At 35.8% G+C, this 26,287-nt stretch overlaps 1 protein-coding gene across 4 annotated transcripts in view; it reads right to left on the reverse strand.

Moving 5' to 3' along the window:
- Positions 1–26,287, reverse strand: part of LOC113061734 (A-kinase anchor protein SPHKAP) — a 77,358-nt gene that overhangs the window by 21,478 nt on the left and 29,593 nt on the right. For all 4 annotated transcript variants that reach the window (XM_026231126.1, XM_026231124.1, XM_026231122.1 and 1 more), the window contains 2 exons: positions 20,314–20,416; positions 13,094–13,204 (listed from right to left, as the gene is read on the reverse strand). In XM_026231126.1, coding sequence (XP_026086911.1) covers positions 13,094–13,204; positions 20,314–20,416 — 214 coding nt within the window. The remainder of the gene's footprint in view (positions 1–13,093; positions 13,205–20,313; positions 20,417–26,287) is intronic.

Genomic DNA, 26,287 nt, shown 5'->3' on the forward strand with positions numbered 1-26,287 from the left:
ACTCAGAATATTAATACACGGTTGAGATGCACGCTTCAGGTGAGTATAGTGATGTTATGGTGATGACTTTAGTATGTTAAATGAAATGAAATTATAAAAGGAATGGAGGAGGTGAGACCAAGCAGGAGTTAAGGGAACACATAAACATTTTCCAAATCCCCTAGAGTTAAACAGTTGAGTTTCACCATTTTCGAATCCATTCAGCCAATCTCGGGGTCTGGCGGTAACACTTTTAGCTTAGCTTAGCATATATCATTGAATCTGATTAGACCGTTAACATCTCGCACAAAAATGACCAAATACTTTCTATTTTTTTTTCCTATTTAACACTTGACTCTTCTGCAGTTACATCGTGAACTAAGACCAACAGAAAATTAAAAGTTTTGATTTTCTAGGCTGATATGTCTAGGAACTATACTCTCATTCTGGCGTAATAATCAAGGAGCTTTGCTGCAATACCATGGGTGCAGGAGTCACAGTTGTATTACACAGTGCCTGAAAATAGTCCCCAGCAACTTTGCTATTGCTGCAACTACACAAACTATAGCTGGGGACTATTTTCAGGCAAAGCTCCGTGATTATTACGCCAGAATGAGAGTATAGTTTCTACCAACCTAGAAAATTGCAACTTTTTCATTTTCTGTTGAACTTACATTGTAACTACAGAAGAGAAAAAATGGTAAAACTCAACTGTTTAAGTCTAAGGGAGCTGGAAAATTAGCCTAATTTCAAAAAGTGTCCCTTTAACAGCTGAGCCTGAGTTAGACTCTCACTATTTGAATCTCAGTAATACAATATAGAACACAATCCTCCCGCTTGCTCATTCTTGTACTCTTGCACATTACGTCTGATCGCCCATCTGTCCGTCTGGATTTCTGTACCACACTATAACATTAATTTACTTCAGTGTATTTAAGCACTACATACTGGATGCTCTCTCTCTCTCACGCACACACCACATATTTGTTTGTGTATCATGGTGAGAACTTTCCATTGACGACTTCTGTTCCTACTGTGCTAATGATATTTTCACCCAGGCTCATTGGAAAAATTAGCCTCTACCAACATTTCAGCAAAACTCCAACAACATACCTATGCATTCAATTGACTGCAGTTTCCAGATTAAATGAACACTAGAGACAGTTAAAATTCAACATTTGTTATTCCTTTTAACCCAAATTATGATTGATTTTCATGTGGTTCCTTGCTAAGTAAACTTGCTCAGTAGCTCACCTGGTAACTGATGTGGAGCACTTGGGTAAAAGTCACGATAAACAGTGATTTTTAAAGTAAAGTAAAGTGACATTCAGCCAAGTATGGTGACCCATACTCAGAATTCGTGCTCTGCATTTAACCCATCCGAAGTACACACAGAGCAGTGAACACACACACACACTGTGAACACACACCAGGAGCTGTGGGAAGCCATTTATGCTTCGACGCCCGGGGAGCAGTTGGGGGTTCAATGCCTTTCTCAAGGGCACCTACGTCGTGGTATTGCCGGCCCGAGATTCGAACCCACAACCTTAGGAGTCAAACTCTCTAACCACTAGGCCACGACTTCCCCGTAATGATAAAAGTGAACAAATACTTGAAGAAGAAAGCTAAAATGGCATGGTTGCTTTAGCCATTGTGTTTTTATCTTAAATTTGCTTTATCACAGTTAGGTGGTACTTTATTTTTATGTTATTTTTATTTGATTTTTTTATACATTTTTATTTATAGTTTTATTTTTTTTTTAAACACAAAAACAAGAAAAACAAAACAGAAAAGCAACGGAATTAAACAGCAATATATATATATATATATATATATATATATATATATATATATATATACATATATATATATATATATATATATATATATATATATATATATATATATATATATATATATATATATATAAAAAACTATCCCCTCTCCACAAAGCAAGATATTAAACAATCATAAAGATAAAGATAAACAATAATAAACATAGATTTACATCTAGTCTGTGGTCATATCAAGTTGGGTCAGGATGTTCAGAAAAGGAGTCCAAATAAGTTCAAAGTCATCTAGTTTTCCTCGAATAGAATGTAGAATTTTTTCTGGTGTGCAGTACGACAGGAGTTCGTTAGCCCAATGTTTTTGGCCCAATGTTTTTACCTGTCCACAAACCCGAGAGGTTACTGCGATGATGTGAGTCCAGTATGGCTTCAAACGAGTACAACTCCATAGCATGTGAGATGGTGCATCTTTGACATTGATCAGATGTCATTTCCTAATTTATTTAACCTATATGGCGTAAAATATGTTCTATGGTAAATATTGAATTGAATTTGTCTGTGTTTAGAGGACACCATTTTTGTTTGTGCCAATTCCAATAATCTGTTCCAATTCTCCTCTGCGTAAGTGCACTCAAGATCAGACTCCCACCTTATTTTATTTTTATGTTATTTTAACATCATTCACTGGACATTTAATTCCCGAACTGTCACAATACTTACAACAACCAGTGTCATCATAATACTTTGCCACATTCACATTCACTGAATTAAACAGAACACATTTTAGTGCCACTCACTGGACATTTTACTAACACTGAAAATGTGCATAAAAGCAACAACCAATGAGCCGTTCAGTATCTTTATGTTTTCAGTAAGATGCAAAAAAAAAAAAAACTGTAAAATAAAACAAAAAACAACAACAACAACTATGCCTTGTTTTCCTCTATAGTTATTTGAGTTTTTTTCATACCCTACTGGGAAATGTAATCTGCCTTAATTTAGGATATACTGATCCAAATTCCAAAATATATTTATGTTTTGATGTGATAAGAACTTAAATATATGTAGAACTATACAGGAATCTAGTAACCTACTCCACATAAGATAGTTTCGGGCTGTCAGTGTAAAATCCCAGTATAAATAAAGTTATTACCAGGCCCAGATGAAATCTGCTGACTTTTTTTATTGTGCATTTTATAGGCTGTATCTGGCAGAAAATCTGTGTGATTCTATGGAATGGATTTATATGTTGTAATACGTGATAAACATAGTTGATTACTTCACTCCTTTACAGTGGCAAGTATAATCAAACTGTCAAGAATACTTTATAAACAAACACATTAGGAATGGGAGAAGCATAAAACTTTGAGAAAGGTGCAAGATTCAAACCTGTGAAAATCAGCAGGGATTTCTGTGGGTGCAATCATGCCCTGTTAAAGCCACAAAGACTACAAATCGAGTAGTTTGAAATGCTTCTCACATCCTGGTGATTTGCTGTAATACTACATCCCAATCATAGTGCACCAGACTGCGACTAAACGGTCGCATTTTGAAAGATCTGTTACAAACCTGAACAGGAACACCAAATGACTCGGTACTTAAGCAAACATTAACAACTCCGACAGTCCAGACAGGATTTATGGGGAAGACAGGAGAAAACATAGATTAGAAAGGGTTTCAAAACACCATTTTTACCCCGAATTTACGATGCATTTGTAGTTAAACTGTTTTGACAGAGTACAAATTCAGTGAACCTGAAGACCTTGATTTGACCTTGTTTAGGTTTGCTTTATAGGGACTGAAGCTAAACTCGACTTTATATTACCATGGCTGTTGTATTTATTTGAGTATAAATATCATTATTTGTTAAACTATATTTATATCTAACTATAGAAATAATGATCAGTGCATGGTTTAAACTTTAAAGCTGCAGTCGGTAACATTTGACGCTCTAGCGGTTAATAAACAGAACTGCTTGCGTCTTGCGGAAGAACATTGTAGCCGGAACTACTTCTCTCTGTTTATGTCTATGAAGAATCACAAAGGTACTGGGTTACTCCGCCGCGGTATCCCCGAAGCAATCTAAAATAGTCTGAATATAAACACTTATTATAGGTGCACCCTAGTGATTCAGGACAAGCTAAAAACACGGTTTGGAAAATGGATTCATGGTGTACTCGCTTATTATATACATTTTGTATTCTTTGAACACAAAAAAAAGTTACGGACCGCAGCTCTGATTGGTTGTTTCTTAGCGGGAACTGCAAGCAAGCAGTTCTGTTTATTAACTGCTAGAGCGTCAAAAGTTAACGACTGCAGCTTTAAAGGATGCTTATAATTTTTTTTTTTTTTTTACAAATACCATGGTTAAAACAATCCAAAATATTTTCAATGAGGGTAAGAACAAAGTAGAACGATGAACTTAAAAGCCTCACGGTTATTTGTCCTGTGTAATATATATGCTGTTCTAATGAACTGATGAAATCACTGTCTCTGTTTGCCTTCAGAAACTTCAAGCTGTGACTGAACTTCAATAATTAAGATACAGATGAAGCTAAAACATTATCTGTTAAAAAGTCCCAAACTCAGTCACCCCGCTGACAGAATAATTTATTTTTCAATCCAATATAAATTATTTGCTAATTAAAATCTCAAAACCACTGCATATTAATGGGTCTACTGGATGAAATATGTGAACGCAATGGAAATTTCATTATTATTATTGACTTCTGTTCTTAAAATGATCATTGTATCATTTCAAGCCTAAAAATATTGGGTTTGTTTTGTCACATGGTATGACAACCCTAGTTCAGACGATCTGTCACTGTCTCACATATGCACACGCAGAATGAGTCCTCAAAATTGCTGGGTTACAGAGGTCAACTCACAACTTTGAACATTTCACTCTTCACTGGAGTGGGAGACGGCAAGACAGATGGGAGAGAGAAGAAAGAGGAGGGAGGCCGAGAGAGTGGGGGAGGAATTTGTGAGAATGAGATATCGAGACAGGGATGGAAGGAAAGAAATGGCTGAGTGTCGTCCTTGTCAAGGACAAACTCATTTCACCCATTATCATCAGAGGGGAGACGGCAGACACTTGCCACCATGGCTAAAAATTACCTCCGCTGGGACGCGCTGCCACCTCGCTGCTCGCTACACCACTGAGAGAGAGAGAGAGAGAGAGGGAGAGAGGGAAATGAAAATAATGGAAAGGGATGGAGAGAAGCGGATAAAAGAACAAAGCTGGGGATCATGGGAGTGGAAAGATGTTGTTTTGAGATGTTGCCATATTGCACTACTAGAACAGAGCATACGTACTCTTTATCATTTCCGACTGAGTGGGTTCACACACAGATCTGCGCTTTCACATCCACTGAGGCTCTAAATGGGGCATGGAAGGAGTGAAAAAGCAGACACACGGACACACACTCATGTCCAATGGCAAACCTGTGATGTGTCCTGTCATTTGAAGTTATCAGAGCCCTTGACAGACACGTGCGTCACAGAGAGCTCAGGTTCTCCTGGTTTTGACATATGTGTGTGTGTGTGTGTGTGTGTGAGCGTCACCCCGAGGCCTCAAGCCTTGGTTTGCTAGGCGCCCAGTGAGGAAGCAAATACATCGGTGCCTGTGGTTATGACCACGCATGGCTGTCACATCCTGAAGGCGAGATCTGCCAGCAACCATTAACCAGTTAAAGCCCTTTCTTAAAATACTCGGACACTTAGTTGACATTCTGGAACAGATATCACTGTGCATTTTTTTTTTTTTGCAGGAATATTTGTAGCATACACTGTGTTATATATGAAAATACATATTTCAGAAAAATGAAAGAATTCTAAAGAATTCTGATCTGAGGACAACTGAGGATATTTCTAATCAAAACATCAAAAATGTCAATTCTCAAATCCATCTGCGCCTTAAAGGGCTAAATATCATAAATCAATGTATCTTTCAGAACACTTCCTCTGCAGTTCCGAAAAAAACTGCAAACACATCAAATAAATGAACACACTGACATTTAAATACATTTCAGTGCAGAATCTTTAATGAATCGGTCACAATGTAATACAGGCTGGTGAAGTGTGGTGTAGTGGCAGATATATTGGACCTCATTTTGAAAGGTCATCAATGGAGAAAGATGCTTTATGGGTCTAGATGGTGTAGTTACAGCACCTACTACTTGCAGATATTAACAACCTGGTAAATTATAAATGGACAGAGAGAAGATGGAGTGTGTCATAGACCTAAATTATGTCTGGTTTTGAAGCAAAAATACCTTTTACTGACATTAGAATCAGGCCTTAAAGAAAAGAAATTATATATATATATATATATATATATATATATATATATATATATATATATATATATATGTATATATATATATATATATATATATATGAGAAATGAACTGTGACCAACACAGGAGGAGACCTAAAGCTCAGCTAGTCTGTTTCACAATCTCCTAGATCATCTGTTACTGACTTATATAATGATAGGTGTCGTTTCAGCCCAGCTTTAAGGGTCAGATAAGAGTTTCAAATAAGTCCTTTCATATCAGTGACTTTAAAAAAGAGGTTATACAGATACACATGGTCTCTGTCATGTCACACTACACACAGTGCCCTCCACACAAACCCTCTGTCTGTCTCTCAGGGCCTTACATAACTTCCTTGGCGCTGTACAAGCCTTCTGCTGCAATGAGACCAGATGACATGAGAGACAAGAAGAGAAGGGATGAGAATAGATGAAACAAGATGGGATGAGAGACAAGAAGAGATGAGACAAGACAGGAAGAGATGAGAACAGGTGAGAAGATGTGGGAAGAGACTAAAAGAGTCAAACAGAAGCAAAAAGAGAAAAGACATGATGACGTGAAGTGAGAAAAGATGAGGCAAGAAGACATGAGAAAAAAGGCGAGGAGACACAAAGAAGAGGCAGGAAAATATGAGCTGAGAAAAAACAACAGATGAAAAAAGATTAAAAGAGAAGAAAGACAAGAGGTTCAGAGAAAAAAATAAGTCAAGGTGATAAGAGAGACAAGAAGACATGAGTAAAGTTGAGACAAGGTGACAAAATGAGAACAGAAGAGACAAGAAACAGACCAGATGAAAAGAGATGAGAAAACTTGAAACAAGCTGAGTCAAGAAGGGAAGGGAAGAGAGACAATAAGACACAAGAAGAGAACACGAGACAAGGCAATGAGACATGAAGAGAGACATGAAGACACAAAAAGAGGACATGAGACAAGGTGAGGAGACGAGAAGAGAGACAAAAAAAGCACAAGAAGAGGACACAAGACAGGTCAAGGAGACAAGACGAGACAAGACGAGGAGACGAGAAGAGATGAGATGAGAAGAGAAGGGTGAAGATAAGACATTGTGAGATGAAAAAGAGTCAAGAGACAAGAAGACACCTGAGAAGAGACGAGGCGAGTCAAGGAGATGTAGAGACAGAAGAGACAATAGATAAGAAGAAAAGAGACAATGATGTGGAGTTGAGAAGAGATGAGAAACAAATGAAAAGACAAAAAGACAAAAAGACAAGACAAGTTGAAGAGACGAGAAAAGACAAGTTCAGAAGAAGAGACGAGATGAGAAGAGGAAAGAAATGAAAATGAAAGGACAGAAAAGGTTAGAGCAGACGAAACAATAAGAGAGGTGAGGAGACAAACAAGATGAGAGGAGAGGACAAGTGACAAGACAAGTCAAGAAGACAGAAGATGAGAGGAGATGGAATGAGAGGATATGAGACAAAGGGAAGAGACGATAAGAAACTCTAGAGAACTTCTACAAACAAACAGAGGAACACACACACATTCTCTATCGTCTTAGCTATTGTCCACAACTGCACACTCACAAAAAAAAAAAAAAAAAAAAGAAAAACAGTTGTTTAATTACAGACCAAACTATCAATTATGTCATTCTGTTTGGACGGTAACATGACAAAGCCTCCTGACTAACCCCTGCGTCTCAACCAAACCCACATCATCAATTACAACATGCATCACAATCAAACAAAATTTAATCCGAGAGAATCATTTCTGGGAGGGTTTATGCTAGTGGATTATTTTCTGTTCTACTGTACCAATGAAATGCATGTATATTTAATCCCACAATACTGGAGGCTTCTTAACTCATTCAACTCAGTCCTTCTCTTGAGAAACACCGAACACCAGGCTGCTCCAGAGGGACTGGCTGTGCAATTAGCATTCTGTCATTTTCCTTTACTTGAAACTGTCTGCTAAACGACAGCTAATAATCTAAATTAGAATGAATGGCAAATTAATTTCTCACATGCAGTTTTTGTGGATGGATGATTCCTCCATGTCCAGCAGAGATCAAAGCACAAGTTAATTGCTTTACAGAGTGTGAAGACGAGAGAAAAACATTAGATTACAGAAAATCTAATGTCTAGTGGTTTCTCATCTAAAAGAAAACAGAGGATGAGAGGATGAAGACAAGGGAGAAGAGCTAGAAAACGTCATGAATGAAACAAAAAGCTTTTGAGTGCATTCATATGTATGAGCTTACATTTAATGAAGTGACAATGTGTGAGGTCATGTTAACACCTTAAACTGTTCAATTATCAAGGAAAGGTCATGAATGGTTTAAACAAAACCCCTCAATGCTCTTAAACTGTTACCTGTTAGCATACAGAAAATCCCTATCAGTGGTTAAAACAGTAATATTGTGAAATAATTTTGACAAATTAAAATAGATGTATTTTAGTTGCACATATTTTATAATGTTATTTATTTCTGTGAGGACAAAGCTGAACTTCAGTGTCTTCAGTGTCATATGATCCTTCAGAAATCATTGCAATATGCTGATCTTCTGCTCAAGAAACATTTCTCATTATTATCAATGTTGAAAATTCTTCATATTATTTGTGGAAACTGTGATAAATTTTTTCAGGATTCTTTGATGAATAGGAAGTTCAAAAGAGATTTATTTTCAAAACAGAAATCTTTTGTAACATTAAATACTGGTTTCACAGACAGGGCTTAGACTAAACCTGGATCAGGCCACAGTTCAATTTGGACATTTAAGTTATTTTAATTAACATACCTGAGAAAAAACATTACTTGTGTGCATCTTGAGACAAAACAAGGACACTGATATATTTCAAGATCAGTCTCTTTCAGTTAAAACCGCTCTGATTTACACTTTAGTCTGGAACTAGGCTTAAGTCTTGTCTGGGAAACCGGGGGAAAATATCTTTAATTGAATACCTCCTTGCTGAATTTAATAAGTATTAATTTCTTTAAAAAAGATATTGAATGGTAATGTATATGCTTATTATTTGATGTCAGGACCAGAGAAAAATACCATGATTTCTGCATTTTGGTTTTCTTGCAGTTATGATCAGCTCTGACCATATAAATCACACAGAAACATAAGGCAGTACAATAAAGCTGATCCAGTATTTACTCTAGTGTTTGACATGTTGTTAAATTCCCCTTCATCTGATTGAAAGATACTGTATATTTTTCAAATTTATATGGTTAAAGAAGAACCTTTGCTATGTATAAACAAGTTAAAATGTTTAATGTAAAAGTTACTTTTTAAATGACATTTATCAGGCTAGAGAAAATATATTTTATATGCATATATAACTTTTTCCACTGTCATTCTCATGAAAGCCATAAGGCCATGCCTCTGCATTTTCACCAATAAAATGGAGTGATTACAGGATGTCTGATGGGCTGTGGAGGATATACAGCTGATTACTGATAATGGCAGTGAAAGCAGCTGTGTGGACGTGACACAATGGGCTGTGGCTTTGATAAACTGCACAGCTGTCATTAAACTTTACAATGGCTTTATATGTTCCCTATTCAATTCAAGTACAAAACTTTTTTCAAACACCTTGAACAATTTAATCGTTAACCATGAGTCTTAGTCAAATCATTAATGATAAGTTAGTTCACCCAAACATTTATTTCCACACCCATACGACTTTTGTTCATCTATAAATGAAGATTATTTTAATGAAACTTGAGAGGTTTCTGTCCCTGTCCCTTGAAAGTCCATTCTGCGAAACTCTGACGCTTCATGAAGACGTCGTAAAAGAAATCCATATGAATTGATTGGTTTAATCAGAGTCTTTCAGAGAAAGGACACACAATTGCTTTAAATGATGAACAGATTTAATTTAGCCGTTTATTCAGATATAAATATCGATCACTGCACATTTATAGAGCAACTAATATGGCGAATGAAAGCTGAATTGTGAGATGAATGAGGGTTTGTTCTCGTTTCTCACGCAAGCACGTTTGAGACTCATGGGTGTAGAACGACATCAGCGTGAATAATTAAAGAAAGAATTGTAATTTTTGGGCAAACTATCTTTTTAATAATAGATCACATTTAGAGACATTTGAGTAAATACTAAGAAGAAAAATTGTTGTTATTAGTGATACATATAGCATAATTACGGATTTTTGAAAATTACCTTTCATGTAGAGTGAATTCAATCTAAAAGTGCACCGTGTATAAACTTATTGTCTCTCAAAAGACAATGAATCATTGAATTGAGTCGTTTTTAAAACTAATCCCAAGCCATTTTCATGTTGACTTCAACATGAAACATTAGAATATTTTTCGCCCACTTGTTGGTCTTTTCCCATTGGTCTAAATGAAAATGCTAATTCATTCTGTGCCGCTAGGTGCTGCTTTTGAATCGTTGAGCGAACCGTTTGGGAGTCGTTGAGCAAATAAGGTAAAACAATAAATGCATATTATAAGACAATGAAGTGTTTTTTTGACCTTGCATGCATTTCAGCCTGTTGTTGGGGACTCCCAAAACCAAAATATAGGGGCACTTTAAACAATTTCAAATATCAAAATTCAACGTTTCATGTTTAAAACAAAACATTTGTAACTCTGAGCTCCATCAAACATCGGTGTAAATACATCTAGATACATGCTGCTTCAAATGCAGATTCCATATTTGTTTGAAATGCTTTCTTATGTTGGAATGAAAGAGTCTTACCCAAAGATAGAAAATGGAAGAAAGAGTTAAAACTGAACACAATCTTGCTGCTCAAACTGTGTAGAACCATTTTTATTTTAAATATTTTTTTTACTCCTTTTCTATTTTGCATTTACTTTTACTTTCCATACTTAAGTAAGTTTAATATATACAAAAATATTTTCATACTTAAGTACAATAAGCAACACTTTAACTTCTATCAAAGTCATTTTCTAGTAAGATATCTATACTTTTACTTAAGCTTGGCTTTCAGTTACTTCATACAGAACTGTTAACAGTTTTTTTCTTTACTAAAAGTACATAAAACAACACTTAATTTTAACATTTAATAAACTCAAGTGATGATCAACATTATGTCCACAGAACTCATCAAAAGAATGTTTGAAAACCAAAAAAAGAAAACATTTTTTATTAATAATAATAATAATAACTCACAACCATGCATGTCTTTAAGTTGTGGTAATGTGTCTCCTATATTTCTTAGGCATGTGTCTTTCTCACGTTCTCTCTCTCTACTTGAGTGAAGCGTTTGCACTCAGCGCTGGCATTAGTATCTCAGTGCCAGCTGGTGTGTGTGGGTTTGATTCCCATGCGGAGCTTTTGTGTTAAAGGAACATCATGTGTGACATCAGCACAGTCCTGATGAAACCTGTTCTGACTGCACCTGAGCCTGCGGGCAGAGGAGCCACAATCTGACCACTGAAGCACACTGATACAGAACATTTCAAGCGATTTTCTGCCATCACAAATTACAGGTTGTGGTTTCCTGGCTACAGAACTAGTGGTCATCAACCCAACCTTGAGTAATTAAAATTTGACTGGGTTTTATTTCAAGGTGCGCTTTTTTTTTTTTTTTTTTTTTTTTACTGTAATGCAATCCAACATAATGTTCTTCTAACAAATGTCTTCTAAAAACTGCCTTAGTAGGAGGAGTCACTTTATTTATTTATCTTACCTTAACAAGAATACTCTTAAACAAGTTGCTAATATAAAGTTGTTTTATTCACTTTACTTAGATGCTCAATCATCTGTTCTTTCCAAATGTTGTCCAAAATTAAGTCATCTGAACAAAGATTTTTATCTTTTAAAATGTGTAAGCTATTCCATTGCATTTTCACATTTGTTAGAAGTATGTTGCAAGTTCTATTTTTTTATAGCAAAACAAACAAAAAACAACTTGGTGCACCTTAAAGTATAAACCAATGCAATGTTTTTACTTGCACGTTGTAGAAATGCAAAATAATTCTGAGAATTTCTGAAAAAAGTCACAAATGTGACATAAACAATTGCAGTTACCTTTATTATTATGTGGCAAAAAAAAAAAAAAAAAAATTAACCCAGAATTCCAAGAGAGAGAGAGAGAGAGAGAAAAGGTCAAAATTGTGAGGGAAAAAGTCTGAATTGTAACAAGTTGCAAATACCTTTTAAAATAAATATTTTTTAATTCAGTGGCTTCCACAGTTAGCTGTTAGTTAGCTGTCAGAATCCATATTTTTACTAACATTTGTTGATTCCACCATGTTTGAGATTTTTGCATATAGGTAAATGTTTAAACTTTGGTGTTTAATATGTTTATCTATCAGGATAATTTGTTTGCCTCAAGTTTTAAAAATGTCGTGTAGTGGGCTTTGAAAATAAATCATAATGACGAAAGAACGAAGTCTGTAGCTCCTTGCATTGCTAAATGCTAAACAATTTTTAGCTGCCTTGACAATAATTTAAGTTAATTGAATTCAAACAACTGCTTTCGTAAAATTATTCACTGTTTCAATGAAAACTCAGATCAAACAATGAATCAAAATTAGTTTGCATTTCCCAAACTAAATTTATAATTTTAACTGGTTGAATTCCAGCAAAATGCTCCAGACCACACAAAAATGAAGCAAAGACTTGCAAAACTGAACATTCCTGCCGTTGAATTTCCATAAAATTAGCACTGTGCAGATTATCAGACAAGTAGCGTTTCATCCCCAAGGAGCAGAAATGCTTGCGTAATCATGGCATAATGTTATGCATAGTGAGATGGGTGCAGATCCATCATTTACATGAGAGAAGAAACTTGTCATTAAAGTAAAGTGAGGTATAAAATCTGTCATAAGACTCTAATTATCCCATCCTACAGTTAGTGCAGCTAAATGTATTCTCTCAGTTCAGAGAATTGCTGCATACATTATTCAGCCACAGCCAACATCATCCCACATTATCAGCCCAATCAAGAGCACATTTATCAGCCACCAGACTTCCACACGGTAACACACACAATCTTAATCACATGTATGGACATACGCGTGTAGATGAGAGCATGTGATACGTGAGAGAGACTCACTGTGGGGCAGCCGCTGTCATGCTGGTCCTCCAGGAACCCAATTCTGCAGAGCGCCTTATCGTTCTTCAGCCAGTACTCCGACGAATCCAGAACACTGTTACTGCACAAAACCTGACACAAACACACACTTCTTTCAGACTAAGGCACAACAGTAAAAAAACTTACATTTTGATTCTAGATACATCTGTATCGGGTGAACCTCTCATAGACTGTATCATTTTTAAGATGCTGTAGGCATCATAAATTGTAAGAAGTTGCATGTGTGATCAGATTTCATAAAGAAAGGTCCATAGAACCATTTAGATTTCTGAGTCTTGTGCATGTGTATGTAAAGGCTTTTCCACATTTTTTGGACTGGATTGAATTGAAAAGTCATATTTAGCTGGCAAGTTAAAAATTACGGAGTATTGAGATTTATTTGTTTATTTATTTATTTTTAATATATTTTAACAATCCAAATAACAATAATATTTCTTAAACGGGTTTTTGATTTTACTAAACAATTTTAATTCTATAAAGCAGATGACATGCACATGACATACTGGTCATTAATCACAAATTTATTACCAAATCAAATACAAGCAAAATTAAAAATGTCTGCACCAAATAATCCCTTACTTTACAGAAATATTGTTTTTAAATAATAATAATAATAATAATAATAATAATAAAACAATTTATCATAATTATGAATCAAATGAAATACAGACTATATATATATATATATATATATATATATATATATATATATATATATATATATATATATATATTAGGGGTGTAACGATACGCGTATTCGTATTGAACCGTTCGGTACGAGGCTTTCGGTTCGGTACGCGGTACGCATTATGTACCGAACGGTTCGTTGGACTAATTAATTATATTTGGAAAATAAAGAAAAAATTGTGAAATATAATGATATGCGTTCAACAAGGTAGCCCAATAACCCAAACGACGTAACAGGCAACGCCCCTGACACCCCCGAACAAGAAAAAAAAAACACCAGCTTATATGTTTATGTTAGGCTACTCAGGTCAGGCGTTCGCTCACTCAGTACGCGCTGAAGTCTCGTTGCAAAATGGCCAATGCGTTTAACAGACCACAAATAGAAGATCCTCCAATAACCAACAGGTCTGGTGTTTGGGTGCACTTTACCAATCGATCGGGGCATCCAAACAAGCACGGTAATCAAAATGGACTAGTACTGTACTGTGTCGGAATTTCCTGAGCAGTACGATTCAATTAACAGGCCTGCACGTTATAGAAGAACTGTTATAAATAGAACGTATGCACGGGCAGTTTTGAAAACTCCACCTACTTTGCTCTTGGCATAGTGCAGCGCAAATCGCGTGGTATCTGAAGGGCAACGCTGAGCCCAGGATCCAGCGCCGCGCGTATCGCGTCCTGTGTGAAAGACCCTTTAGTCATTTTGCAACGAGCCTTCAGCGTGTGCTGAGTGAGCGAGCGCCTATAGTGGAAAACGCATGTTTTAAGAACATTCTTAATGTAATTTAGCCCCGTTACTATATTCCTTCACGAGCCCATTTCAGCCAGACCGTAATTCCTGCTTTGTTCCAAAAAACATAAGCCCTATAGAGAACCAATTGAGTAAAAACACACTCAATATAAAGAGTTATAGAGTTCCATATGAAAAGTTACATCTTTGTATTTGTTCATAACTACTACAACAATATAACATTTTCAATTTTTTTTAATAAGGAGCTGTTTTTGTTTTATACAGTATGCTGCTAAGAAAACACCATAGAAGATGGGTAAAGAATAGATCATTGTTCAATGTAAAAAAAAAACAAAAAACATACTTTGTTGCCAATTTGTTCTTTTTGCTGTATCTAAAACGTACCGAACCGTACCGAACCGAACCGAACCGTGACATCAGTGAATCGTACCGAACCGAACCGTGAATTTTGTGAACCATTACACCCCTAATATATATATATATATATATATATATATATATATATTAGTGCTGTCAAAATTAGCGCGTTAACGCATTCGATTAATTTGAAATATTTAACGCGTTAAAAAAAATAACGCAATTAACGCGGTTGCAGCTTTTTTTTATTTCCAGTTGTGGCCTATGTGTGTTCAACGTGCAAAGAAATATGGATAAGACCAAGGAAGGACTTTTAGACGGAAAGTTTCAGTATAAAACTCTGCCGGATTACTCTTCAGTCTGCCACAAGAAACATTACTCTTCATTTAGTCTGCCACAAGAAACAGCAACATTAAAATCATGAACTCAAATGTCATTGTTTAAAAAAAAAAACAATGACTGTAACAGTGCGTAAATCAGACCTTTCTGTAACGCTAACGTTAATAAGCTTAAACGAAAAAAAAGAAATAATTGTGTAGCGGAGTATTTTTTGTACACAGTGCCGCGAACTGTCAATCACTCCTGTGCGCGTGCATCACTGTCCTCCTCAGCTGCAGCAACTTGCGCTCTCTCTCTTCATCAAGCTTTAAAACAAAAAGGGGACAAAAAGATCATATTGTCTTTGTGCATATGCTATAGATTAATTAGATAAATGAATATCTAAATTTGTGCCTTGCCGTCTACGGTATTTTTTTAGAACTTAGAAAAAAGATGCTGCAGCCAATGAGCAGCCGGCGGGGGCTGCAGGACGACTCAACCTCCGCAGACAGTTTTTAATGTTTATCAGACAATAAATACTCAATATTTTGCTTTAGTATAACTCACAACGAGTTTCACACACCTTCTCCGGCCACGTTGAGTTGTTGACACTTAACAGTGGGAAAAGCGACACATGCGCTATTCACTTGTATAACTTAAGGGTGAATGGGTAATGTAGTTTCTGCTCTGGGTGGGATGAATTAGGAAGCTTGCATTGTGAAGGGCGCTCTGAAAATCGGCAGTGCAGGTAAAAGATTAAAACCTCTATTAAAACAGATGTCCAAATGAGCGTACCGGTACGCTACAAGCACGTTCTGGGCGCACGGAGAGGAGGCGGTACGCTCAAGAGCTATATTTGGAAGTGGCGGTACTGAGTACCTGTGCGTACTGGCCCACTTAAAGCACTGGCAATGACTATACTTTGGAATTTTTTTGCAGTCCACTTAGTATTCAACATGGAAATCACTTTTGTTTTTTATTGGCATTGATTGTTTTGAAATTCAAATGGTACTTACATGCCTGTGTTTTTATTTCTGTAATAAATATGGCTTTCAAGCCAACAGTTAATTTGGAGGATATTGATGGTTTATTGCAGGTATGTTGTTTACTTGAGAAAATCTGTGTTACAAGTTAAACAAAAATTCCAATAAACAATCATATTTTGAATTTAAATAGTTTCTTTGTCTTGAGTTTACATTGATTATTTACATTTTACATTTACATATCCAAAAAGTTTCAGTCTTTTAATTGCGATTAATCGCGATTAATCGTGATTAATTTTAAAAAATTGTGCGATTAATTAGTTAATTTTTTTAATCGATTGACAGCACTAATATATATATATATATATATATATATATATATATATATATATATATATATATATATATATATATATATATATTAAAAAACAAAAATTTTTCTTAATCTTTTCAACTCTTCAGGCTTCCTGACAGAATGATCTTCCATTTATCTGCACATTTTAGAGTTTCAATTACAGTATCTGGATATTTTTATACACAAACTTATTTAGATGTTTCCATTTTAAATGAATGAATTATTCATTTCCCTGATTTGATCTGAAACGGCACTCCCAGTCCTCCATTTAAATTCTCAGGCACAATGTTAATGTGTTAGTTTGAGTAAGCAGCTCTTCGCCGTTGGGACTCTGGGACTCTTCGGGACGCATTAGCATTTACACTTCAAATGTGAAGTGGCCACGTGTATCACACACAATCACCTCTGAATGTGCTTTGACTTCCTGAAAGTCATGTATACCTGTATTTAGCACTTATTACTGATCCGTTCGCCCAAGATAAATTATATTACTAGGATTACTATGAATCCATTCTGTCCAAATGACCCCAGAACTAAACTACATTTAATCACTAGTATAGAATACAGTGCATAATTGCTGCAGCATATGATCACACATTTTATTTCTTTTCTGTCTCTTAACTCTAAGCATACTAACTTATCAGGGCAAGCAAGCCATGACTGTGGTGATTAGCAAATTTTTATAATCATTTACATATGAATATTTAATATATACTTCTGGCAATTATGCTGTCACTAGAGTGTAACATACCAACTTCACAGTCAAGTAACCATGTCAGTAATGGACTATTATATATTATTAATGAAAAGTTGAGTGTGTGGCCTGTCAATGAACCCTGCTGAACATGTAACATTTCATAAAGTGAAAGTATATGTGTTGGTCACGTGCTCAACTTATGCTTATTTCATTCAAGCACAAACAGATGGAAACTGAAAATGTTTGCTAAAAATAAAAACCTCTAATTGAATGAGCACTTCTACTGGTATGTGAGACACCGCTCTTAAACAAACACAAACCCTCTTCTGTTAGCACGTAACCTTCAGTTTGATCCATTATCAGTGTGACTGTAAGCATTGATTATCTCAATGTGTATTTAAGTGTGTGTGTGTGTGTGTGTGTGTGCGCACGTTTAATTAGAGTTTGTGAGTATGTGTTTTTCTATGTGTGCGCACATGTGTGTATTTTCTCTGCCCTTGCTGTGTGTGCCATCTGGACCGACTGTTTTCCTGGCAGAGTCCACCATATGACAGGGATGCTGGGACAGTTGCGTCACGGTTCACTGTGGTTAAACTACTGACAGAGCTAATATGCCATTACAGGAATGGGTAACCTTCGGCAGATGGGTAATCATTAGCACACGAGGGATAAGCGCAAGAGAGATGAATATGTATTTCTTTTATTTGGTAGTTACATTTAGGAATGTAGTTAATCACATTCCGAGAAACTTCAGGTCAGGCATAGCCCAAAACAAAGTTAAAGAAAAAAATTGTGCAAAACAGAAGCAACATCATTTAAAAGTAGCAATTATTTAATAACAACAACAACCACAACAACTATTATTATTAGTAGTAGAACATAAAAATAATATAATAATGTAAAGAAATATACAAAATTATGCAATTATTTATTATTATTATCAAATATAAATTATATATTAACATTATATAATAATAATAAATTATTAAAAGATAATGCATAGTTTTTAAATGTATCTAGCTTCCTGTCTATTTTTAACATATATACTTACTTTAATAATAATAATTATTATTATTATTAAAAAAACGCCATGTTTGATGTTGTTGCTTTTTTTTATGTATGTTTTAATTTGTCTATGTATTTATTTATGTCCAAAAGCAGAAGAAAAAAAATCAATTCTACATAGCGACTATGGGGATCTTAACTATGGGGAAAAAATTTAGAAAACCGTCACCTCATACCAGTCAGTTTGTGGACACCTTGGCTATTCCCATCAATAATGACCCTTCCACCTCAATCTCACAACAGCTCCTATGAGAGCTACAAAACTGATTAGTACAGTGTCACACTATTGTAACTTCCTCTTCCCCTGATCCAGCATCTGCTCCCACAAGAGTCGTTTTCCTTTAACACCAATCCACTAATAAAGCACTTGGCTGATTGAGACAAAAGTTAAAAGAGCTAGAAGACAAGGGAGATACTGGACTAATCATGCTGCTTGTTCTGTCACACTCCCGGTTTCTCTCAGTCTCGCTCTCTGTCCTTTCTCTTGCTCACGCTGGCAGAGCATCAGCTAATGTAACCTGACTTGTAGTGCAGCTGCCTACAGAGTAAAAAGTGCTGATGGCAAAAAGCCACAGTCTCTGTTCCCTGGACAGGTGGGAGAGTCAGCCAATCAGTAAGGCTTCATGTTAATCATACTGTGATTGGAGCTTGAGATTCTCGCTAGTGCTCAACCACAAGAGTTCACATGGTGAACATGGTGCCTTGCGCCAGAAACCTACTGCACACCAACTAAATAGAGCCCTGCACGGGCCTCAGATTTAGTGTCCGACAGCTTATTTGAATTATCAGCCCGACCTGAGTCCGCCTTTTTCAGTTATGTATGTAATGGCAGAGTGATTATATTTTGTTTTGTTTTTATTAGTTTATTTCGAAAAACTTTTGGAGCATTTTTTGTTCATTAAATATAAGTTTTAGTTTTTTAAAGTAATGACCAAGCGGCCAGCGGCCAGCGGCAGCCAATAAGCTGATCATATATGTTTGATCAATTTAGCCTTCTCAAATCATCAACGACTTGCCTAAAATAAAATCCATAAATATAAAACAGTTCAAGCATATAAGAATGTTTAAGCATTAAACCTAGAAAAATGTGCGCTATATCCAATAGTTTGTGTGGAGAGTGGAAGCTATGCATGCTTTGCAGGACATGGAGGCGCCAGCAGTCACTTGCATGTTTTCAGTGGATACGCCATAATTTCTGCTCATAAGGTAAGAGTAATTCATCATTCGTAACTGTAAAGGGTCTGATTTTATTTTTGTTCACTCACAATATCAACAAAATGTTGTGCTTTTATAAAATAAAGAAAACAAACATGATGCGCTTTCTTCTGTCTAGTCACAAAAATGAACCGAAACTCAACAAATACATGCCTCACAGATGATGAATCTATCTATAGAAAGCTTTACTTTAGTACTTAACGAAATAAAACATATCAAAAACAAAAACTTTTCTTATAATCATAATCCGTATAGATGCAGTTCTTAATGTCATGTCTAATGAGGAGATGGCGAGCACTGCACATGACCAATTGCAAATTTTTTGTCGTGGAAATCAAATTAAACCTCTTTCCAAATGCAGCTTTTCCGGAAGCATTGGAAACTTCTGATAACTCTGCATGCTTCAGCTTCTCCTGATGCTCGGCATGGTCAACTGTCACTTGTATGTTAATGCGTGCGTATATGCATTGCGTATTGTATAGGCAATGTATAATTTTTATAATAACCTATAATCATTATAACAGTATGTCATACAGTAGCCTATGTACTCTCTGTGCATATTTGGGCACAATAAAAGGAGAGAAGCTAAATGAGCCTGAGCCTGAGCCCGATCTGTAAAAAATAAAATAAAATTGGCCCGAGCCCGGCCTGAATGGACTCAGCGTGTCGGCCCCGTCGGGCTTGCAGACCTCTACAACGAAATAACTTTCATGTAGCTGGAAGCATTTGCTCTCATGGTTTTAACACACACACCTTCCTGCAGGCGGAGACAGAGGACCCAAGGGTGCTCTCAGACTTGACTTCCTGTGTGTCCGCGGACTCAGACCCCTCAAACATGGTAGATGATTGGAAATTACTGTGGAAAAAGAGAGAGACAACAACTGAATCCACCATCAATTCAACAGAGTGCATTAGTGTCTCTCCACTTTTTCAGCTGGATTGATTCCAGAAGTATTTCTTTTTTCATTTATTTCTTCCATCAGGATTTTAAAAAAAGTCTTTGTTAAAGCATTATAAGTCATGAAACAAGCCAACCAGCTATGAGGTAATTCTAAAAATCACTAGCTCTTATTCGAAGCAAGAAAGTATTGGAAAGTAAATTGAAAATTGGACAAAAAGACAAAGGTAAAGACTTAATGGCTTTAATGAGGGAAGAAACTACAATCCCATTAAGCAAATGACAATCAATGATGAAGAAATATAACATTATTCGTTTGAAACTGATGATTATATCTACAGAAACTGTATATTTTAAGTTTTTTATAATTTTTTTTTGCTCGCCATGAATTGTCTGTACAACATCACGGGTAACATAGTTTTCCACCACAACTTCAGCTTTTAAATCGATAGTTCACCCAAAAATGAAAATTATCATCATTTAATCACCCTCAGGTCATTCTCAGGTTTCTTTCTTCTGCTGAACACACACACACACACACACACACACACAGACACACAAAATTGAAAATAAGATATTTTGATGAATTTATTTTGGTAGCCAAACAGTTAACGATAGCCACTGACTTCCACACTCTCAGAAATAAAGATACAACAGCTGCCACTGGGGCAGTAGCTTTTCAAAAGGTTCATAAGGTTTATTTTGGTACACTAAGGTACATATAAGTACTTAAAGTGTACGTATTAGAACCTAATAGGTTACAAACATGAACCTTTTGAAAAGGTACCGCCCCAGTGACAGCTTTTGAACCTTTATTTTTGAGAGAGCATGGTATTTTTTCCATATTACAGTATGTAAGACAATGGCTACCATCAACAGTTTGGTTACCAAAATTCTTTAATATATTTCTTTTGTGTTCAACATATAGGTTTAAAACAACATGAGGGTGAGTAAATGATGACAGAACTTTCAGTTTTAGGTCAACTTTAAACAATTATCTTCAAAATAAGTTGAAATAATATGAATGGATGGCTTCAACAATAGCATATATCATTGTTAACACACCTCAGAACTCCCAGTAAGTCTATCTTTAATGAAAGTTTTATAAGTTATTGCTAAAAATCATTTTCCCTATTGACAAAAATGTATGTTTTCACATCCAGTACCCGAATGTTGCACTCTATAACAAACATTCTTATTTGTTTCTGACTGAGAAAACATGAAGTGCTAGAATGGGTTAACAACTTTCAGAAGTTGGAAGTCTGGATGCCTGAATAAAATGAATTAGATGACATTTGTAGATAAAGACAGAGTGAAAGTAAGGAAAATAAAATAACATGGACTGTTTAATTAAATTTGTCAGGATTATTTGTCTATCGGGGATACATTAAGCAAGGATGAAACACCACGGCCAGTCCTCTGAGGTGAAAGAAGTACAACATTATGCAGATTATACAAAGTGCAGTGATGGTTTTCTGCTCCAGAGCATTTCTTTCTGAGCTCCATATTCTTCCTGAACACAGACAAATTAACCTCTTTTGTTTATATTATAAATGAACCAGCATTATATTCATACATTTCTCTGCAGAGTGTGTGTGCTCTCCATTATTATGGCAGCAGCGGTTGGTCTCTGGTCAGGGTTAATTGTGGGATCACGACTGAATTGCATGTGAAAGCAGTTTAGAGGGATAGTTTACTCAGAAATATAGATTCTGCCACCATGTACTCACCCTCATGCTGTTCCAAACCCATGCCGCTTTATTTTCTCTCAATTGTGAAACGCTAAATGAGATTTTGGCCTGCTCTTTTCCTTTCAAATGGACAGTGATTAAAGGGTTAGTTCACCCAATAATCAAAATGATGTCATTAATAACTCACCCTCATGTCGTTCCAAACCCGTGAGAACTCTGTTTATCTGAGCTGATAATTAAATTAAATCATCATAAAATGTGATCAATCAAATGAACATTTGTGACCTTTGGAAGCCACAGAATTTAAGACTACAGGAATACAGTTTTACTACATGAAAGCATCTAAAAGTTTTAGTAGATACTTTCACAGAGGGGTCAAAATGACATGACAGTAAATGATGAACTGATGTCAGTGTGAACTAAATGTGAGTCAAAATTTTAGCTCTTCTTTATCTATAACCAAAGATTTCAAAAGTCCATCTAGAGCCACCTCTAATGGACTGTAAAACACATTAGCGATGGTCAACTACCTACAAAATCAATTAGTTGGTGGTTTATCTGAATGATACCGGATTTCCAAGGAGCATATAGACTTCATTTTGAAAACACTTTGAGAGCAACAGAATGGAAGAGACATGTTTTTCGACGTCTGGATTACTTTTAACAGATTTAAAACACAACACTCATGGCAGAACGCTGAAAAACAGCTTGAGACATGATGCATGTGATATGACATCCGTCTGAATCTGCACGTCTGTAACATTTCAGAGAGGGTTTACAAACCGTGCAAACTGTCTAACAGCTGAAACACAGCATGCTGTGAGGAAGCTAAAAATGTCAAAATAAGAAAAAAAAATTAAACCAGTTACTAGTCGACTATTTGTTTTTGTTCCTTTTTTTATTTCATGCCATTGTCTTTTCTCTCACTTATCTGATTGTGTACTGAAGCCATCCCAGAGAAAGGACTAGCTCTGCTGGGCTTTCCTCAAGGTCATAAAGGTTAGATACCAAACGACATATGCTTCCATTCAGGAAGGCAAACACTGGAGCATCCGAAGGCCTATCTGTGTCATTATAAGGTGTTGTCTCGGGATGTCAGCCTATATTCATCCAAAATGTCTATGAATACCTTTCGGCCTCAATCAAGGACTACTTGAGAGCCTTGAGGGATCTTTTAGCACTAAACACTCAAAATAGCTGCAACTACAAGCAGCTGTGTTGCCGTAGTGTGAAGTTTGGCTGATGAAAAGGAGAGAAACATACTTCAGTTCCCTTCCATCAAAACTTTGGCAGATCAAAAGCCAGGGCTGCCATGTTAATGAAAAAATACTGTTCTTTCGTAGCTATTCTTAGTTAATTATGGTCAATAATTGTTCGCTTTTGGCCATGTGACTCAATAATTGTGTTTGACTTCCATGAAAAGCCATATTGTCTGTCACCAGACGCAAGATGCAACCACAGACACAACACAATCAATCACAAATCACAGCCAATCAGAAGAGTGCATGGGAGGAGCCAAAACTGCTGTCTTGGAGTCACAGTGAAAATAGTTTACTTCATATATATATATATATATATATATATATATATATATATATATATATATATATATATATATATATATATATATATATATATGTATGTATATTATTAAATTTTTTTTACAACAGGTACACAGTGACTGACGCAGTCTTTGTCATGGAATACACTTGTTTGGTCACAGTTTGAACGTTCTTGTTTCCTATAGGTTATTTTCAAGATCTTAAGTAGGATTTTTCATTGGCATCTTCATTGTTTTCTCAAAAACACAATCATGTACATACATGCTGCTCACATATTCTTATAGCCCAGTTTGTTCTGATTACAGTGATATAAGCTGAAACTGAAAAAAGAACAAATGTCAGGGCATGACAAAACTTCTCCAGGCCCCAGAAATACCCTTAGACCTCAGAGGGTTAAAGTCATGCAAATAAATATACCTAAATGCAAATTATAATATTTTAATATTGTACAAAACAAACATGCAACAGAGACACTCAGTGAGGTGTTACAGAAACAGAAAACACAAAATAAAATCTATGATTAACATGGTAAAGTAACAGGTCAACATCTAGTTAGGACACGGTGGAAAGCTTCATCTATACTTTTTGCCATTGCTGATTTTTTTCATCATCACTATGAAATACATTTCAGCAGATGTATGGAATAACATTTAGTTTGATAATAATGAACGTAACTTTATAAAACTGAACCTAACTTTTTCAGAAACTATCAAACATATGCCATTACAAAAGAAGATAAACACAATGAAAATGAAAAAAATTAACGCAGTTGCACAAATGTAACAGGCTCTTCAAATATGCTTCATTTTTGTTAATTTTTTTCAAAGATTCGTTTTCGCTGATCGCAGATTTTGAATGCATTGCCACAGATTTCGCTTTTGCTTCGCAGTTTTTCGTGTGGACTTTTGACACAAACCTCTTCTGGGGGCGGGGTTAACGGTGATCTAAGGTGATTGGATAGTGAGCTTTTGATGGACAGGTGCTCTCTGACCGGGAAGTATAGACGTCACTCAGTGGCGCACCCCGCGCATATTGAAAGCTCTCGTGGTGATTTAATCTGGTCTCTACCCCAAAAATTATTTTTCACAGACAAAGTGAAAGACATTTATTTTAAGCTGTACACTTATTTTGGTCATGTCACTGCACTCAGAAACTTTGGGATGACATTGGTGTGTTTGTCAAGTGTAATATTTTGCCAGGCTTCTCAGTACATATGAAAAACATTATATTTGGGTATTATGACTCTGACACCACAAACGAAAATATCAGTTTTGTTATTAATTTAATTTTTTTTCCTAAACAAATTTCACATTGACAAATGCAAATTCTCCAACTGTAAACCTTCTCTGTTTTTCTAAAATAAATGGAAAACCATTTGAATGTAATCTCAGCATCTACTAATAAGAAAGCTATAAGGACTGTTAGAATTTGCTCCGCCTTTGATCATTGTAAATTTGTTTAGATTTTGGCCCTCTTTCCTTTGGTTCTATTTTATTCTTTATTGTTTTTTGTTTTGTTTTTTGTGGTTGATATTATGTAATGTATGTTTATACTTTTGTGTGTTTTTGTTCTCTGCATTAAAGCTGCAGTAGGTAACTTTTGTAAAAATATATATTTCTTACATATTTGTTAAACCTGCCATTATGTCCTGACAGTAGAATATGAGACAGATAATCTGTGAAAAAATCAAGCTCCTCTGGCTCCTCCCAGTGCTCCTATTGCCATTTGCAGAAATACACCGCTCCCGTTAAGAAACAACCAATCAGAGCTGCGGTCCGTTACTTTGTTTGTGTTCAAAATGTAGAAAAATTTATATAATAAGCGAGTACACCATGAATCCATTTTCCAAACCGTGTTTTTAGCTTGTCCTGAATCACTATAATAAGTGTTTATATTTGGACTATTTTAGATTGCTTCGGGGATACCGCGGCGGAGTAACCCAGCACCTTTGTGATTCTTCATAGACATAAACAGAGAGAAGTAGTTCTGGCTACGATGTTCTTCCGCAAGACACAAGCAGTTCTGTTTATTAACCGCTAGAGCGTCAAAAGTTATCTACCGCAGCTTTAATAAAAAAAAGAAAAAGAAAAAAATATTTCGCCGTGATTTGTATGCAATACGTCGTGCTTTGTATTACTATATATGTAAATAATATTTGACCTTCGATCATCTCAGCGTGTAAAGATGAGCTCTCAGGAGGAGATATGGAGCGGCATCGTCTTCCTCCTCCGCTTGTTCTTCAAGGGCAGCTTGAAGTAAGCTTGTGTTATTGAAGTAACCAATAACATCGATACATCGATACAAGTTTTTAATGTTACAATGTGCAACAGTTGTTGCAGGTAATTATTGTCATTCAGTAACACAGGCTTACTTCAAGCTGCCTTGAGCTCATCTTTACAGACTGAGACGATCGAAGGTCAAATATTATTTACATATTTAGTAATACAATTCACAGCGAGAGCTTTACAATATGCGCGCCACTCTCTGGCGCCACTGAGTGACGTCTGTACTCTGTACTTCCCGGTCAGAGAGCACCTGTCCATCAAAAGCTCACTATCCAATAAGAGTAGATTACC

Source organism: Carassius auratus, chromosome 43 (assembly GCF_003368295.1).
Source record: "Carassius auratus strain Wakin chromosome 43, ASM336829v1, whole genome shotgun sequence".
Taxonomy (NCBI): domain Eukaryota; kingdom Metazoa; phylum Chordata; class Actinopteri; order Cypriniformes; family Cyprinidae; genus Carassius; species Carassius auratus.